The sequence below is a fragment of the Aptenodytes patagonicus genome, chromosome 1 (genome assembly GCF_965638725.1).
Source record: "Aptenodytes patagonicus chromosome 1, bAptPat1.pri.cur, whole genome shotgun sequence".
NCBI classification, from domain to species: Eukaryota; Metazoa; Chordata; class Aves; order Sphenisciformes; family Spheniscidae; genus Aptenodytes; species Aptenodytes patagonicus.
The window spans coordinates 215896188-215914014 of record NC_134949.1 but is presented as its reverse complement, the minus strand read 5'-3'; the positions used below and the strand labels follow the sequence as shown (position 1 = coordinate 215914014).

At 45.5% G+C, this 17827-nt stretch overlaps 1 protein-coding gene across 1 annotated transcript in view; it reads left to right on the top strand.

The window, feature by feature from the left end:
• The first annotated feature begins 3522 nt into the window (after positions 1–3522).
• Positions 3523–17827, top strand: part of PANX1 (pannexin 1) — a 31352-nt gene continuing 17047 nt past the window's right edge. The window contains exons 1-2 of the mRNA XM_076328294.1: positions 3523–3734; positions 15280–15419. Coding sequence (XP_076184409.1) covers positions 3554–3734; positions 15280–15419 — 321 coding nt within the window. The 5' untranslated portion in view covers positions 3523–3553. The remainder of the gene's footprint in view (positions 3735–15279; positions 15420–17827) is intronic.

Here is a 17827-nt window from a genome sequence, read left to right as displayed (position 1 = left end):
ATCCCCACTTTTAGCATCATTCACAGAGCCACACTGGATTTTATGACATGCTGCTAATAAAACTGGAGCAAGACATACGCTGATAGTCCTACCCCGTAGCCAGTGCTCACAAGAGTGGACATGAGCTGTAGGGTTCAGCTCCGAGAGCCATGTACCACCCAACACTGTTTCCACTTCTCTGGAGTTCAGTTGAGCTTTGCCCAAGATCAAATTTGGCAGACCAGCAGAGCAGCACACCTCTCGGCATCCACACCGTCTGCAAAGGATTTATCCACAGGACTAAGGAGCGGGCAGCATGGCATCCATGCACTCTGTGCAGAAACATGGGGTTCACACTAGGGAATAAATATGACCAGGGACTGTTTTAAGTGTGCCGGCTTCTGAAGGAGCAGGTGTCAGTGTGGAAGTCCCCGCGGTTTCCCAAAGTCTGGCTCAATGTATTCACTGACATTTAAGTGATTCTCCTTTTTTTGCCATGTTAAATGAGGAAAATGTGCACTGGGGACAGATTTTTAAAGGCATTTAGGGACCTACCAATATATTTTAGCACCTGATGGAGTTCAGCACTGCCCCTGCTGTTAGTTTCTAACAGCTTTTGTTAATCCTTTTAAAAATCTAGTCCTGAGCAGCCTCCGAGAAAGTTAGTTGACTTTGTAATTGCTGCTCATTGTGGTCCTGATTCTGTACCTCTGCTTTGCACCAAGTAGCACCTCACTCCTACCTGTAATGAAGCCATCAGGAAGCTGATCTCTGTGTTCTGTGAGGAAGACAGGCAGAATCGGGCCATGTTTAGTGATACTTGAATGTTTATAGCTCATTTTTAATTAGACAGTGCTCACTCTTGCCTGCTCATATCAGCTACAGCTCTTGCAGAGGAACTCCAGAACAAACATGTCTGTGAAACTGTTTATCCAAATTTGATTTTGAATGTAAATTCAAGTTGCTGTGGTATTTTAATTTTATTTTTTCCACGTCTGTATTTTGAAGTATGTTCAAACGTAGGAAACTTTACTGCCCATCACTCTTATTGTAGCTTAATGGTGTCTTGGATTGATGTCCAGTTAACCAATACATTGAAGTTTCTTGGATGTTTCTCAGTTATTTCTTGATTCTTTGTTTTCCCCAGTCATTTAAGAGCACACACGTGAGGTAGAACTGCAGGACTGAGCCCAAATAGGAGTTACACCATACCAATAAACACTTTCAGACTCCTCTAAATCTTCCCTTTGAGCTGACAAAAACAAACACTCTAAGCCCTTTCATCCTTCTGTTTTGTAAACATTAAAATTGAGGTCTCCTTTTCTGTGCAAAACCACTGTCTGTCTGTGCAGAACATTTGCTCTCTGTATACATACAAAATTAAAGCCTTTCACCTGAACATACACTGTTAATAAAGGAAATTATTTGGTACTTTCCTTTTAGAGTAACTAATGCGTCTGACTTTTTAGAAACAGAATCATAAATATATTTTGACCGTAGAAACTAGCCATCAAAAATGATTACAAGAATAATAAAAATCAGGTTATTTGTATGAACCTTCTGGCACAGTTAATTTCATCTGGCATGCTTCTCAGCTGGATGGCGGCTGTGAAACAGGAACGAAGCCTCCAAAGGTCCTCAAGGCCTCAGGACGTCACCGCTGCTTGCCCAGGCGACACAGCCTGCCACAGAGAGTGTGAAGCACCACAGAAAGCGTAAAGCATTGCATTTAACATTGCTTGCGTGGCACAGGCAGCCCCGTGGCCAGCCGTGCCCCAACACCTGTGTTGAAGGACAGAATCTGTGTTGGGCTGAAGGACCAGTGGGAACAGAGAGCAAAGCAACAAAATGAACACAGGAAGAAAACGAACAAGTCACCAGGACAGGTGTGTTCCCCAGAGAGTGCTACAGGCCCTCGAGTATGAAGAATCTGGATTACGAACTTGGGTAGCAGTTGGTACCTGTCCTAGCACCAAAAGCTCAAAAGGTGACAAATGCAAGATCAACATTTCAAAACTTTCCAGAGGAATAAGCAGCTCTGACATCCACACAATGCAAGCTGGTAGCAACCGTTCTAAAAAAAACGAGAGAAGTGGCCAAAGGAACAAAGCAGATCATGGAAGAATCGATACTTTTTTTTTCTTAAAGAAAAATGAAATCACCATGGGGTGAGAGGAAGGGTCCACGGAGGCTAAATAACTGGTCAAAAGACAGAAGTAAGTGGACAGATTTCACAGTGGAAGTCACTCATGGGGTGCTGCAAGGACCCTTGCTCTTCACTATTTTCTGTGAGCGGTGTGAAAAAGGGTGACCAAGTTAAGTGACAATCATAAGTATGTGTAGCATGAAAAATGAGTGATAAAAAGATAAAATTTAGTACTGATACATTTACAGTAGTACTTGTGGAAAAAAGCAATCCGAGCCCTATGTGCATCATACTGTCTAAGCAACCCAGAAATGGGATCTTACTTGTAATTGTTTAATGACAACGTTAGCAGTAACAGAGCCAACCAGAAAACAACTTAGTACCATTACATAAATGTCTGGGGCACCTGCATCTCGAATGCAGCATGAGTCACGTCCCCCGGCCCCGTCCAGGAGAGGACACAGCAGCACAAGAATGGCACAGAAAGAACAAGAAAGGCAATCAGTGTTGTAGAACAGTTTCCATATGAGGAATGATTTCCTTGGATTGGGGCTTGGAAAAATAGAAAGGACAATTGAAAGCAGATAGGATAGAGGTTTAATGAAGGGAGAGTTGAGTGGAGAAGGGGAAAATTTGTCCCTTTTGGCAGAAGCAGTATCAGCTAGGGTAGTGCTACGTGCAAAGCACAGCACAGGAGGTGGCTCTTTACGGGGTGGACAGTCACCTCTGTAACTCCTGGTCTGAGAGGGCGGACGATGCTCTGAGCTTACAGAGGTTCAGAAAGCAACTGGGAAAATATAAAGGGAAAATGAATTATGGGTTATTAAAGGTGAAGGCACCCCACTGACTCCCACGAAAAATGACTTGAGATGTGGCGGTGGCGACCAAACACTTTGAAGTGCCAGAGCACATGGTGCTAGGTAGGTTAAGGTCTTGGAGCATCTGCCAGACGAGGTGGGGGGGAGAGGGCTAGGGCTGTTCAGCCTTGAGAAGAGATGACTCGGGGATTTTATCCGTGTGTGCAAACACCTGATGGGGGTGCGGTGCAGACGGAGCCAGGCTCTTCTCAGCGGTGCCCAGAGAGCGGACCAGAGGCCATGGGCGCAAACTGCAATACAAGAAGCCTCCATCCCTGGGGACACCCCAAGGCGCCTGGCACGGCCCGGAGCCCCCTGCCCCGGGCAGGTGGGGCTGCACGACCCCACCTCCTGCTCTCGCTCACCCTCCGAGGGGGGGAGGCCCAGCCCACACCCGGGGACAGCCCCCCGCCCCGCCGGGCGGAGCCGCGCGGGGCCGGGCCGGGCCGGGCTGCGGGGGCGCTGCCGAGCCGCGCCGGGCGGAGCCGAGCCGAGCCGAGGCGTGCCGTGCCGTGCCGTGCCGTGCCGTGCCGTGCCGTACCGGGCCGTGCCGTGCCGTACCGAGCCCGCCATGGCCATCGCGCACATCGCCACCGAGTACGTCTTCTCCGACTTCTTGCTGAAGGAGCCGCCGGAGACGCGCTACAAGGGGCTGCGGCTGGAGCTGGCGCTGGACAAGATCGTCACCTGCATCGCCGTGGGGCTGCCGCTGCTCCTCATCTCCCTCGCCTTCGCCCAGGAGGTCTCCATCGGTAACCGGCCTCCCCGACAGGCCCCCCACGGCCCCCGGCGCCTCCCGCGGCGGACAAAGGGATCGGCGGGGCGGGGGGCGGCGGAGCGGTGCGGAGCTCCGGGGTGGGGGGGCAGCGCTCCGTGGGGGCTCAGCTGCCAGCTGCCGGGAGGGGTTTCCACTCGGAGATAGGGGAAAAGGCAGCTTTGGGCCGTGGGGAGTGCGCAACAGGGAGAGCAGCTCTCCTGCAGGGCATCCCTAGCAGCAGGCGGTGCCTCCGTGCAATCTTGCCCAGGTATGCTGGGCATCTCGGCTGGCCTCTCCCGCTCTTGCCCATGCCCTCCTCCTTGGGGCATTCCCTAACCGCTGTCATTCTCTAACACCTCCTGAGCAAGAGCCCTGTCAGCTCAGCTGCTGCATCTTCTTCTGTGGGTGTGATTTAAGGAGAGCGATGGAGCCACGCTGCTCTTTGTTTCTCAGTGCTGCTCAGCCTTGAGCGTGAGCTGTCCCTTGAAAACTGCCCGTGTGCTGTGGTTCCTGGTGCTTGGAGTATTTTGCAATAAGATCTCGCTGTCATTCGGCAGCTGTCAGGGATAGGTGCCAAGGAAAAGGGGTCTCAGACCTCTGCGTTTGGACCGCGGGTGGCTCAGTTTTATATTGATATACATATATTATATATATGTATATATATATCGGTCACCTGCTCCTCAGATGTGAGGCGGGATAGGCAGTGGAAATGCTCTCCAAAGCTTTTCCCTGCTCAGCTGCGCTTCTGCAGCTGTTCCAGTTCAACTTCTGGTGTGACTCAGTAGATGAAGCTATGCTTTACAGGAGAAGGGCCAAGCTTCCTAATCATTTTTCTATCTTTTTTTTTTCCCCATCCCCAAGTTACAGAAGTGCATGTGCAGCAGCCTAGTAGCCAGCACTTTTCAGAATCTGAAATGATGAGGAGGCTGATAAATCCAAATGACAAGGATTTGTAACTTGAGGCTCACTTATAAAATGTATTTGCTTGTAAGAATTGCTCTGCATTTAAATAGCACTATGTGAATGAAGATTTCAAAGGTGAATAAGCAGTACTATCCATTTTGAGACAGGGGTGAATCGTAAGACTTCCACCCTTTCAGAAATAGTTTGATTTACTGCATGTACCTGTTTATTGGCATTCAGTGTTGTATACCTGAGATACATCATGTATAGGTTTGAGTCAAGTGAATTTCAAGAGAGTGGAAGCTGGAATGAGACTGTGAATTAGTGGTGAATCTGTGCAAAAACATGATGAATAGCATTAGTTGGATACCAGACTGCTTAAGAGATAAGGTGCCCCAGACCACTGTATTTACATCTAGCTACACACCTATTGCAGTAGATGTGGTTTTGACCCAAAGCACTGTGGCCTGCAATAACTGTGCAGAGGAGTCGAGGACAACCAGTCTGGGAACACCAAGATGAGATCCAAGCCCTGTGGCAGCTCTGGTCAATCAGAGACTGGATGGATACAGAAATATTTCTGTAATCTAACCTGCTGCTTTTAGTTTTAGATCTGCTACTGATATGTGCACATTTCTTCTTCTTAAAGCAATGAAAAAGAGGGCTTGCATTTCAGGTGCACGTACTATCTCGTATATGGACCCCTCAGTTCTTCCTTCTGCTTCTCCTCTAAAAGCGCTGGATCCACCTCTGTCTGAAACAGTGCCTGCGTATCAAGGTCTCTTTTATGAGCTCTGCAGAAGTATTTATTTCATTTTTGTTCCTTACATATAGCTCCAACACGCAGTTGAATTGCAGAGTTTGGTAAAGTGTGCCTTTCTTTTCGGATGACTTAAGTTCTCATCTTTGCTAATCAAATATTTGGGCCTCAGTGCATGGTATATATAAGACCTTTCAGTTTTAAACTAATTCAAATTGAATCTGTGACCGCAGTACATTCATAAAGCAAGAATTAAAATGTGCAACACATCTTGCATGTCAGGCATATGCCATGTGCTTTATTTTGCTTGTAATCCTGAGAATCTGCAAGAAGGAAAAGTGGGATTTAAAACAGAGCTCTTCTATTTGAAAAATAAATATGAAAATAAATATGAAAAATAAGCCAGGCCCCTGGCATGAGTGAAACTACACCACATGGTTTCCATACAGAAAGTGATACTGTATCAGCTGCGCTGCTATTACAGCTATTGCCTGTTTCCCGCACAGTCCTTGCGGCTTAGCAGGCTGGCTGCTTATGGGAGATCCCGAAGCTGCTTCCATTAAGGCTTTTTGGGGGATGGAGAAGGTCCTGGGGGCTGGATATGCCTGGTTCTGTGAGCACTAGTGTTCAACCAGCAATAAAATAGAAAGCAAGTATTGGTTTCAAACGCTTCCTGTTACAACTGTGCTTTGAAAAAGCTCAGGAGTGCTAAACTGAGAGAAAACGGTAAGGCTCCATTTTAGGTCTGAAGAAGAGCAATTCAGAATCAGAAGTGGTTGTGAAAGTGGTATGTGAGTCACAGCATGGAAATATCTCTGCCTCTGGGTACAAAAATTGAACACCCTTTCCAAAAATGAATGCTCAGATCCTATTTCTGTTGGAATAATTGCATTCTTCCCACCTAAAATTCTCTTGGCACCTCGAGCTGTCACCTTCCCTTCCCACTCTGCTTTCCTGTTTCTTTGCAGTGTGGTGTCAGATGATTGCAGTTTTCCTCCTACATGCGGTTGCTGTTAATTGTGCAAAATGATGAAGATGTTTACTAAGGCCGCGGAGGTTTTCTGAAGCCACCAAGTAACTTTTAGTTTTGATAGAAGTTTCAGGAAATAAATGAGATTCCAGTTGGGTATCGCAGAAGATTTCTCTGCTGGAGGCATGGAAAACACAGCTGCCATGCTCAGCCAGCGAGCATTGCCGAAACTCCTGGGGTTAGTGCCTGCACCGCACTTCGGCATCCTTCAGGGGCAGGAGGAGAACTAATCTAAGTTTATTCTTGGTTATATTTTAGAAACCCATGATCAGCTGCAGGTTTGTGATGATTTTAGGCTGGTTCTGGTAGTGCTTAGTTATAATTGAGCTGTTCCCTGCCAGCCCTGGGAAGCTTTGCTGCTTGAAATCCTGCACCTGTTATCTCTTTACAGCTAGACCTTGTTTTATACATATTATATAATTTTATATAATTTTATACTGCGAAGTTGAAAATGGAAATAACAATAGGATTGTGAGGATTTGAACAGTGTTGTATATGCTTATATTACTTATGTTATGGCCTTATATTATTTCCCAATATTATTTATCAGTTCTTAGGGTAAATATACTACAGGTGGCCAGGTAGTACAGTAACAGAAACCATATAAATATGGCTAAATCACCCATCCCTTTTAGAAAAGAAAAAAAAAAAAAGATAGGGGCACCCTCAGCAGTGTATGAGACACAGAATCCGTAGAAGTTTATCTCTGTCATTTTTCCATGACCATGTTTTTAGTAAGAATAGCTTTGAGCCAGGATTGAGATTCCATCTTTTAAACTCTGTGTGTCTATATTATGAGGTATGCTTTCTTATTGTAAACAACTTAGCTGAAAACATAGATATTTATTACCAAGGCACCGCTTGTTGCAGGATACTGCAGCCCTAAGCAGATACAGACAGTTGAGCAGAGAGGAAATCGAAACAAGCTGCTTAATTTTGGTGGAGGCTTGTTTCCAACGCAGTTCTGGGAAAAATATCAGTGGCTGGCTTGTGTTGCAGCTGAAAGAAAAGCAGATGTGAGAGCTGTCCAGTCGACATCAAATATTTGCATCTTTTCCCGTAGGAAGGGAATTGGGAATTGCTCATATGTGCTTAAGCCCAGCAGCTGCTTGTCACCAAAGGATGTCATTTGACCTTCTCTATACCATAGGCTTTTGGGCACCGCTGTGCAGCGCGCAGCCTGTGCCGGCTGTGTTCACTGCGGCTTCGCGTGGGAGGTGATGGCTGGGAAGGGAGACGAGGAGGGAGGGAGAGAGCTGGAGAGGGGTGAAGAAGGGAATCTTGTGGTGGCCACCAGCAGTCCTTACCATGGGTTCAGTTTGGGCATTGGTTGTGTATGGCTCAGACATTGCTAGTATAGAATCATAGAATGATGGAATGGTTTGGATTGGAAGGGAACTTAAAGATATCTAGTTCCCCCCCCCCTGCCATGGGCAGGGACACCTTCCACTAGATCAGGTTGCTCAGAGCCCTGTCCAACCTGGCCTTGAACACTTCCAGGGAGGGGGCATCCACAACTTCTCTGGGCAACCTGTTCCAGTGCCTCACCACCCTCACAGTAAAGAATTTCTTCCTAATATCTGATCTAAATCTATCCTTTTTCAATTTAAAACCGTTGCCCCTTGTCCTATCAGTACACTCCCTGATAAAGATGAATGAATTAATCCTCTTGTTTTAGCATCTCTGTTTATTTTCTAATATAACAAATCACTTTGGAAACCTTCCCAGGACCCAGAAACCATCACGTGCTAAGTAAAGACACCTAAGAAACTTGGGTATAATCAGCGTGAAGGTCTGGGTAGTGCTACTGGCTTGTCAGTTGTGGCAGGATGGTGGGTTCAGAAGTGCCTGGCCATGGACCAACCCACAGCATCTGCATGAATCTGTCAAAATGAAGATTGCTGCACTAAAAAAGTCTTATTTCCCCCGATGCTCTCTGATGCATCTTACCTCCTTGCTGGAGGGTGCACAAAGATGGGGAAGTGGAGTCTTGCTCTACACACCACGGGGTTAATGTCCCCATTGACCACTTTGGGCTTTCCCAGTGGTGACAATCCTTGCTTACCCTGCTCAATTTCCAGCTAATTTCCGAGAGGGGTTTTTCCCTAATTTGTTTTAGTTCCCACTCCCTCAGTTGGCTGCCTGTGGGATTTGAGGTGCTTTGGCCAGCAGAAAACACAGGATGAAAGGTGTTAGTGGGGAACTCTGCGTGCCACATCCCAGCAGCTTCTGTGGGTGCTATGGGGGCAGCAGTACCCACCTGCAGCATCCCTTATTGTACGTCCAGCTGGGCCTGTATCTCTCTATACAGGTTAATCATGTTTCTCAGTCATGAGAATCAAATGTATAGAAATGGAAAAAAATCCAACTGTGATACTAAATCATAACAAATATACCAAGAAATTGTTTTAACTCTTGGATTAGGCTCCTTTCCTCTCCTGCTACCCTGTCGCTGGCCCTCCCTGCTGGTGTCCCTCTCCCTTCACGTTCACAAATTGCTGGGGAGGCTTTTGGGAAATGATCCTATCTTGTGACTTCCGTAAGGGCTAGGGGCTAAAGTTAAGTTGGGTGTAATTAGGCCAAAGACTATTACTATGGCAGCTGCTGACTGAGAGCTTGAAAAACATCTCCTAGTGCTGCTGAAGCAGGCTGTATGCGAATAGTTGACGTTTGCACGTCTTGCATTTAGTTCAGCAGGGTGCTCTGAAACCCAGGTTAATGACAGGACTGAGTCAACAAGTGTGCAAGTAGCATCCGTCTGGAGCAGCCAGGCAAACTGTGAACTTCAAAGCATCTTTTGTTAGAGGTGCAGACCCCAGAGAACAGCAGCATATGCTGTGCTGCTCTTTGGCATGTAAAGAGTGCTCAGTAAATAGCAGAAGTTACCAGCATCAGGAACAGGCCTGCCTGGGGAGCCGGACAAACTTGTAAAAACATTTACTTTAATGTCAAGTCTAAATTGTCTTTGGGTGAACATCTTCAGCTGTTGGTGAGGAGATTTTTTTCTGTTTAACTTCTACAGAGCCAGGTTTACATTTCCTACGGAAATGATGGTAAGCTGCTTTTGGTGCCAGAATTAATTTAAAAAGCATCATGGCCCTCTGGTGTTGCCTGAGATTTGGGGTACCACCAATGTTGGCAGTGGAGCCGCATGGTCATTGCCACTGTTTTGAGATGTTTCTCCTTCAGGTGAAGGAAAACTTTTTTTTTGTTTTCCCTAAATCTCACTGGTGGGAATTTCATTCATAAGTTTTTCCCATGAATCAAGAAACCTATCGCTCTGAAGGCAATGCTTGATAAACACCCGGCTCTTTTCCCACTGCATGATTTTGAGACTTCTCTGAGGGATAACTGGCAGCCCTGTGGAGAAGGAAAGACACTTGCTGGCTTCTCTGACCCATTCCACTTCAACATTGCATCACCTGAACTTTCCATTCTGCTACTACTCCATTACCAAAGTAAACCTTAGGGAACAGGTTCTTTTCTCCAGTGCACCCATTTGTGTCTCTCCATACTCCTTAAATATAGTGTTTATTCTGTTTCACCCAACCTGCCACTTTGGTCCATGGGAAACATCTATAAATCTAATAAAATCATTCCTTCTGGTCTGTTCTTAATGCATGTGTGTATACCCACACATAAAGTTGCTTCTTTGGCATGCATTGAGATATCTTTTTTCATATTTTAAAATCTTTTTTAATGTTGGGGTGAAGGATGTGCATTGGAGGGTGCCTAGCAGTCTACATTGTGTATGTGTACCTTGACTTTCTTGTTTGTGGATTTTTCTTTAGTGGCTGCTAACATGGATAATTCTTGCTAGATAAAATCAGGTGTTTGGGTATCGTGGCTAGTTCATTTTGCCTTGTGGAAAATTATAGTAGTAATTAATGGCTAGGTTTTCATCCAAGCTTATGCAAATCTTTTTCCAGTGATTGCAATGTATTAGAAACCAAATAATTACTTACTGAAGGTTTAATCCTGTCAACTACAACCACATGATCCTGGTTCAGGAAAAATAGTTCAGCATATGATTAACGTTGATTCTTGGAAGTACTCTCTGTAAGTTGTAGTTTCTTAATTAGATGTTTAAGTCAGAAGAGGGATGTTGAGCCACTGGGGAGGAAACCAGTCCAGCTTGCTGGGTTTATGCTCTCTCTGGTAAGGGATGCAGCCAAAGGATGCTGAATCATAGAATCATAGAATCATTAAGGTTGGAAAAGACCTCTAAGATCATCGAGTCCAACCGTCAACCCAACACCACCATGCCCACTAAACCATGTCCCTAAGCGCCTCATCTACTCGTCTTTTAAATACTTCCAGGGATGGGGACTCAACCACTGCCCTGGGCAGCCTGTTCCAATGTTTAACCACTCCTTCACTAAAGAAATTTTTCCTCATGTCCAATCTAAACCTCCCCTGGCGCAACTTGAGGCCGTTTCCTCTCGTCCTATCGCTTGTTACTTGGGAGAAGAGACCGACACCCACCTCGCTACAACCTCCTTTCAGGGAGTTGTAGAGAGCGATGAGGTCTCCCCTGAGCTTCCTTTTCTGCAGGCTAAACAGTCCCAGTTCCCTCAGCCGCTCCTCATAAGACTTGTTCTCCAGACCTTTCACCAGCTTCGTTGCCCTTCTCTGGACACGCTCCAGCACCTCAATGTCCTTCTTGTAGTGAGGGGCCCAAACCTGAACACAGTATTCGAGGTGCGGCCTCACCAGTGCCGAGTACAGGGGCACAATCACTTCCCTACTCCTGCTGGCCACACTATTTCTGATCCAGAAAAGCCATTGGCCTTCTTGGCTGCCTGGGCACACTGCTGGCTCATGTTCAGCTGGCTGTCTGAACTCTCTGCTCGTCCTGCCTTGTATCCCAGCAAAGCAGCTGGATACTGAACAGGGCCTCTCTCCTTCAGATTTGAGATTTTCCTTGGGATTATGGGAGTTTCTTTTTGTAGGTAGGGGGTTTTTTTTTTGGAAAGCATCTACAGGGGCATTAGGGTGGGAATCGCAGAAGTGACTTGTATCCTGCTCATTTAGCATCAATACCAAAATTTCCACCTCCATTTGGGCAAAAGGAGCCGGAGAAGGCCCACTGCTTGCATCTCAACTCAAAAAGTCCCAACTGGGATTGGGACATCTTCTTTTAGACACCTGGTGACAGATCCTTCCCAAATGAGCTTGCAAGACTTAGGCAAAGTGGATGAAAAGGGCACAGGACCTCCACCTGTAGGCAGCCCCATGCCAGTTTTTACAGTGCTGTACAGGAGCTGCAGAGGAGCCAGTTGCAGAAGAAAAGGATTCTCCTGGTACAGACATGGAGGAGGTAGCTGGGGGCTTGTTGGCAGAGCAGACATGAAGATGTGCTGCAGCTGGGTGGGGTGACAGTCGGCCTTGCTGCTCACTGGCTGCGGTGACCCAGGCTTGTACTCTGCACTCAGTTGCATGCCTGCAAGTGATTCCTGCTGTCAGCGACCAACTTCATCTGATAATCTCAGTGCATTTGTAAAAGTGAGTTTTTATCATACATGGCTGCACACCTGTTGCTGCCTTAAGTTTCTGCAGCTCTTTTGGGTGGTCTCTCTTTAGGGCAACCATAGTGAGTGGCTTTTTTTAATCTTCATTTGTTTGCAGAAATGTAAGTCAAATCCCCATCACTCCCTGTCCAAAGTTGATTTAGTAGCAGGGAATGATTAAAAGAAAAGTGCATAGCCAAGTGTAATGATAACTTGGCCAAAGGTTGTTGTGGCAACTGCTTAATGAATGCAGTCATTTATTATTCCTCATCCTTCTTGCTGTGTGTTTTATCTCCCTGTTGTTGTTATGGGCTTGGCTGCTGCTTTTCTTTTTCCCCTTCTATTACTTGTGGGAGCAAAGGACGGGAAATAGCTTCATGTCACCAAGCCAGAAGGCTGTTCCTTTGATAGCAGAGGACTATTAGCCTTTCATAAACTAGACCTGTGCATGCATGTGTGCACAGTTGGTCTGTGGAAGGCATTTGGCCTTTTGCCTAATTTCTCCTCTAATAAAACCTACAGATTTTCATTTTCACTTCCTCCAGAATAGTCCAACACGAAGTAAATTATCTGTGTAGATTTATTGCTATTAATCCTTTGGAGGGGAGAAGGAAGGAAAAAAAGATGGAAAACTGTGACCATTTTTAGATGCATTTAATAATCTGTGTTCTGTGTAGATTATGCACAAAAACAACCTCTCCGTTTAAGCCTTAACATTACCATGGTTAGTGCAAAGTTGTAATTTACGTTAACAAGTGTTTACAACCAAGACTGCAATAAGTTAATTAAAAAACAGTGCAATAACTGGAGCATCCCCAGCTTCTGCTTGATGTCAAGCTCTATCTGCTTGGCTCCCAAGTCAAGTTGCCAAGTTTTCCAACATCCCTGCTGAAACCCCGGGGATCAGAAGAGCCAGGTTCACTGCTTTGCTGTAGCTATTCTGGTGTGAAGTTGTGCACATAACTCTTTGGAGAAGGAGGCTGGCTGCCTTTTTCATCATGAATTTTGGAGAAGGAGGCTGGCTGCCTTTTTCATCACGAATTTTGGAGAAGGAGGCTGGCTGCCTTTTTCATCATGAATTTTGGAGAAGGAGGCTGGCTGCCTTCTTCCTCACCAATTTAAACACTCCATCACTTTCAGTGGTTTCCCACCCATTAACGAGAATGAACACATGGAATGTGTTTCTTGTTGCAGATACACAGACATGAATAGGACAAAGCATCTTTCTGAACACTCCTATTGCTCATCCTTTGAAAGGGTCACTTGTTTGCTGCTTCACACTGGGCACAGTCAGCAGCAGGAGGTTCGTTAAGTGATGAGAGCAGAGCATAAATGGTCCCTATCCAGTGGAGAACAGGCACTCCAATTGCCTGCTCTTTTCTTTTCTTTTCTTTTCTTTTCTTTTCTTTTCTTTTCTTTTCTTTTCTTTTCTTTTCTTTTCTTTTCTTTTCTTTTCTTTTCTTTTCTTTTCTTTTCTTTTCTTTTCTTTTCTTTTCTTTTCTTTTCTTTTCTTTTCTCTTTTCTTTTCTTTTCTTTTCTTTTCTTTTCTTTTCTTTTCTTTTCTTTTCTTTTCTTTTCTTTTCTTTTCTTTTCTTTTCTTTTCTTTTCTTTTCTTTTCTTTTCTTTTCTTTTCTTTTCTTTTCTTTTCTTTTCTTTTCTTTTCTTTTCTTTTCTTTTCTTTTCTTTTCTTTTCTTTTCTTTTCTTTTTTTTTCTGCAGTGTATTTTCTCTTGAGCTTCCACAGCTATTGGAAGTTCTCTGGAAAGCAGAAACTCCCGAAGCTTTGGGAGAGTGCAAGTGCTTGTCTGCTGCCAACTTTGCTAAATCACATAAGCTCTGGTCTGATAAACAGTAATTTGTTTTCCATAAGGGAGGCTTGTGACAGGTCAAACCATGTCCTTATGATACTACAGCCTTAGAAACAATTATAATAGTGACTCATAAGGAAAGGCTTTTATTCATAATGCTCCTTGACTATGCTACGTTGTGAAAAGGCTATATAAGTTACAAGGCAAATGCGGTTGGCTCCTGTTACAAAAGAAGTTCTTATTCTCTAAAAGCTAAACCAGCAAAAAGGCACGATTTATACAATCTTATACAAAATACTTTTTTCCTATAAAGCCCACAGCGATGCCATTAGCACTAATTTTGATGAATTTTCTTAATGTTACGAAAAAAAAAGTAGCAATATTTCCCCCCTCTTGCTTTTTTTATATTGGTGGTGTGTTGGAGGAAGCATTGGAGGTTGCTCTTGGAAGAGGGGTGTTCATGGAAAAGCCATCTCCACTTTGTGTAATCGTTTGGTGAAACAGCTATCCTGTTTCAACATTTAGGAAAGCCTGCTGGAAACATGGGGTTTTTTGCTTTCACTACCAAAGCTTCAGAAAGAAAATCAAAACCCCTCATCCTGTTTTACTAGCTCTTATCCAAGGAGCCACTGATACTCCACATACGATAACCACTCTTCGTTGTTGAGGTATGCTGCAGTAACTGGTGCCTGTAGCTGGTCAGAGCAGAATTTGACCCTAAGGCTGAGGCTGGCTAAATAGCTGCTCTTGCTGTCAGTTAGTGCCCTGATCTTAATTTGAAGCTCCCGAGCAGCTGGAGTGGTGCTGGGAGCGAGTGGGAATGATGGTGGTACGCCTGATCCTGGGCACAGCACGTCACTGCGCTGGTGAGGAGGGGTCTGGCACCCTTTGGAGGTGTCTGGAGGCCACAATTACTCTGCCAGAAGTTACATGAGGAAATCCTTGTTTTCACATGTGTAACTTGAACCCCTCAAAACTCATGCGCAGTCTCAGAGGCAGAAGAAGTGGCAGCACCCTGGCCCAAACTTGCCCTTGCATCACTGCAAGGACTGCTGGGCTGCGGGAATGGTGTTTGAGATCTTGTTTCAATAAACATGTAAGTGGTAGGTTGTGCATTTGGGAAACACAGCGGCATGACGGTACGTGATGGTAGCTGTTTCCTCAGGAAACCAGCCTTATCTGATCACAGTTTGTATCTACTGGTTCCCCTTTGGCCTACCTGAGTCAAGTGCAAGCAAGAGAGATAGGTCTTGGAGGTCATGTACCCCCTAAAACTTAAGAAAATAGGCCTAAAAGACAGGTGCTTCTAATAGACTGTCTCAACCCTTAGGAGACATCAGAGAGGCCCTGTGGGAGTTTAACTCTTTGAGTGCAGGGGAAATTTAGTGACTCTCCTCCCTGCAGAGCTGCTGTCTGTCATTTGATTGCTTTGGATACTGCGAAATCCCAACTGTGAGCTTTTCTTCCTAAACTTGATTTCTTTTTTTTTAATCTTCCGAGGACATGATAACTTTTGCTTTGTTTTCCCAGGTGCTCAGATAAGCTGTTTTGCACCCAGCTCCTTCTCCTGGCGACAAGCTGCTTACGTGGACTCCTACTGCTGGGCAGCTGTGCAGCAGAAGCAAGCATCCCAGAACAACTTAGAAAACATTCCCCTGTGGCTGCATAAAGTATGTACAGATCTCCTCCTGGAAAAATTGTCCCCATGTAGAAGCCTGCCTTTGCCTCACTTTTCTTGCTCCTCTTCTCTGCTGTAGTCCTTGGCTTTGACTTAACTCTCTATTTTTAGAGAGAATGTTTTCTTTCCCTTACTTCCAAAAAGGGTAGTACTAGAGAAGGTATTTTCTTCTTTTAAATAAAGGGTCTGTCATGCTATAATAACAAATATCGCCAGTTATCTGACACAAGAGTAATGTTAATGTTGCTGTGTTGCCCTGGAGCTGAGTGCCTCACCTGGCTTTAGCTAGGAACTATTTTAAAATCAGGATACAAGACACAACAACTGCCCTAATGCGTGTATCAAAAGCTTACTTTAGGAAAACAGGATAATAAAAACATTTTGTATTTTTATTGCGTTACACTTGGCCAGTTTTGCATGGAGAGGAATTCAGGGCAGATAGGCATTTTGGGAGAGATGAAATTCATCACTGGTACCAACAGGTTTAACCCTGTCTTCAGTGTGCTCTTCTGAGCTTCCACAGGCTGTTCCCTTGCAAACCATGAGCTGGCTTTCACTGCTCTGGGAAAAGCATCATCATACTGAATGCACAGTAAGAGACTTATTTTATAGGTAAAAAGTGCAGTAGGTACTAAGATACTTCAGCTGGCTCAAAGCGGTTAGTGGAGCTTTGGCAGGAGTTACAAACTCTTGCATAAATGCCATGCCAATGCTTGGAGCTGACTCAACTCAAGAGGCAGCGTCGCCCTGCTTGGGCAGTGCTGATGCCAAAGTAAGAAATGCTATTGGAGCTCTGCAGATTTGGGGTGTTGTGTGCTGCCTTCCCCAGCTCTTTTATTACTTGCCCCAGCAAATAACCCCCCTGGCACCTGGGAGCGGAGGGGAACCTGGTGTTAGAGGGAGCTCAAGTCTGGGACCTGCAGCACCTGTATTTCTGGGTGTTGCTGGTGTATCCTGTACCTCAGCTTTTATTATCCAGTCAGCTGGTGGTATCTCCTCTGAAGGACTATTCAGGGCTGTCTCTGATTCATGTGCTGACTCAAATCACTAACCATATGTCATGGTTTAACCTCAGCTGGCAACTGAGCACCACACAGCCGCTCGCTCACTCTCCCCCCACCCCGGTGGGATGGGGGAGAGAATCGGAAGAGTAAAAGTGAGAAAACTCATGGGTTGAGATAAAAACAGTTTAATAATTGAAATAAAATAGTAATAATAATAACAACAATAATAATAAGAAGAATATACAAAGCAAGTGATGCACAATGCAATTGCTCACCACCCGCCGACCAATGCTCAGCCAGGCCCCGAGCAGCGGCCCCCCCGGCCAGCTTTCCCCAGTTTATGTACTGAGCATGACGTCCCATGGTATGGAATGTCCCTTTGGCCAGTTGGGGTCAGCTGTCCTGGCTGTGCCCCCTCCCAGCTTCTTGTGCACCTCCAGCCTTCTCAGTCGGTAGAGCATGGGGAGCTGAAAAGTCCTTGACTAGTGTAAGCGCTACTTGGCAACAACTGAAACATCAGTGTGTTATCAACATTGTTCTCATCCTAAATCCAAAACACAGCACTGTACCAGCTACTAGGAAGGAAATTAACTCTATCCCTGCCAAAACCAGGACACCATAAGGATTTACTACTGCCTTCTCTGGTTAGCTCCACTCATAACCTTGATCCAACGGTCTTGTGTTTCATGAATATTAAAGCCAGACTTGTTGGTTTCTAGCCTGAGCTCTTCCTTGCTCAGTTAGTGCTCTGCTTCGCTTCAGCCAGACCTTCTGCAGAGGCCAGTTGAAGCTGCTGGGACATCTCACAATGCAGGCAGCTTGCGTGGGTGGAAACTCCACCTGCAAACCTGGATAAGTTGCTGCCTCTTTCTCTTGAGGGAATGAGTTCTTGTTACCCGATTTCTTTATGTTGAATTTTATGCCGCAGTCACCTGCTGATAGCTGTAAGTCTCCTAGTTTGCCAGCCATGACTAATAGCTTAAGTAGTCATACTTTTATGATGCAACCCATGTTAATTTGCTGACTGGTCTCTCGGGAATTGATGCAGGGCCCTTCTTCCCACAGTTCCTCCATGATAGCTTAATGGTATGTGGTGTTTCCTTGTAAATGCCCTGCAGACTGGCTGCAAGAAGTATGTCTGAACAGCTGAGTCAGAGCTTGTAGCAGAGGCTGGGTGCCTCATCTTAACCTCCTAAATCCATGCCTAGTCACCTACCCTTCCACTGAACCAGGCACTAGGAGCTGCAGATGCTGTTTGGAGGCCAGTATTAATTAATATCCTTCTACTGGTTGTTCATCAACTTCCATGCTTAACAAGTTTCCGGGGAAGGAGCGGTGTGACAGCTATTAACACTGAGCTTTGGTTCCCACTGTGGTGGGAACATCTGACGGTGTT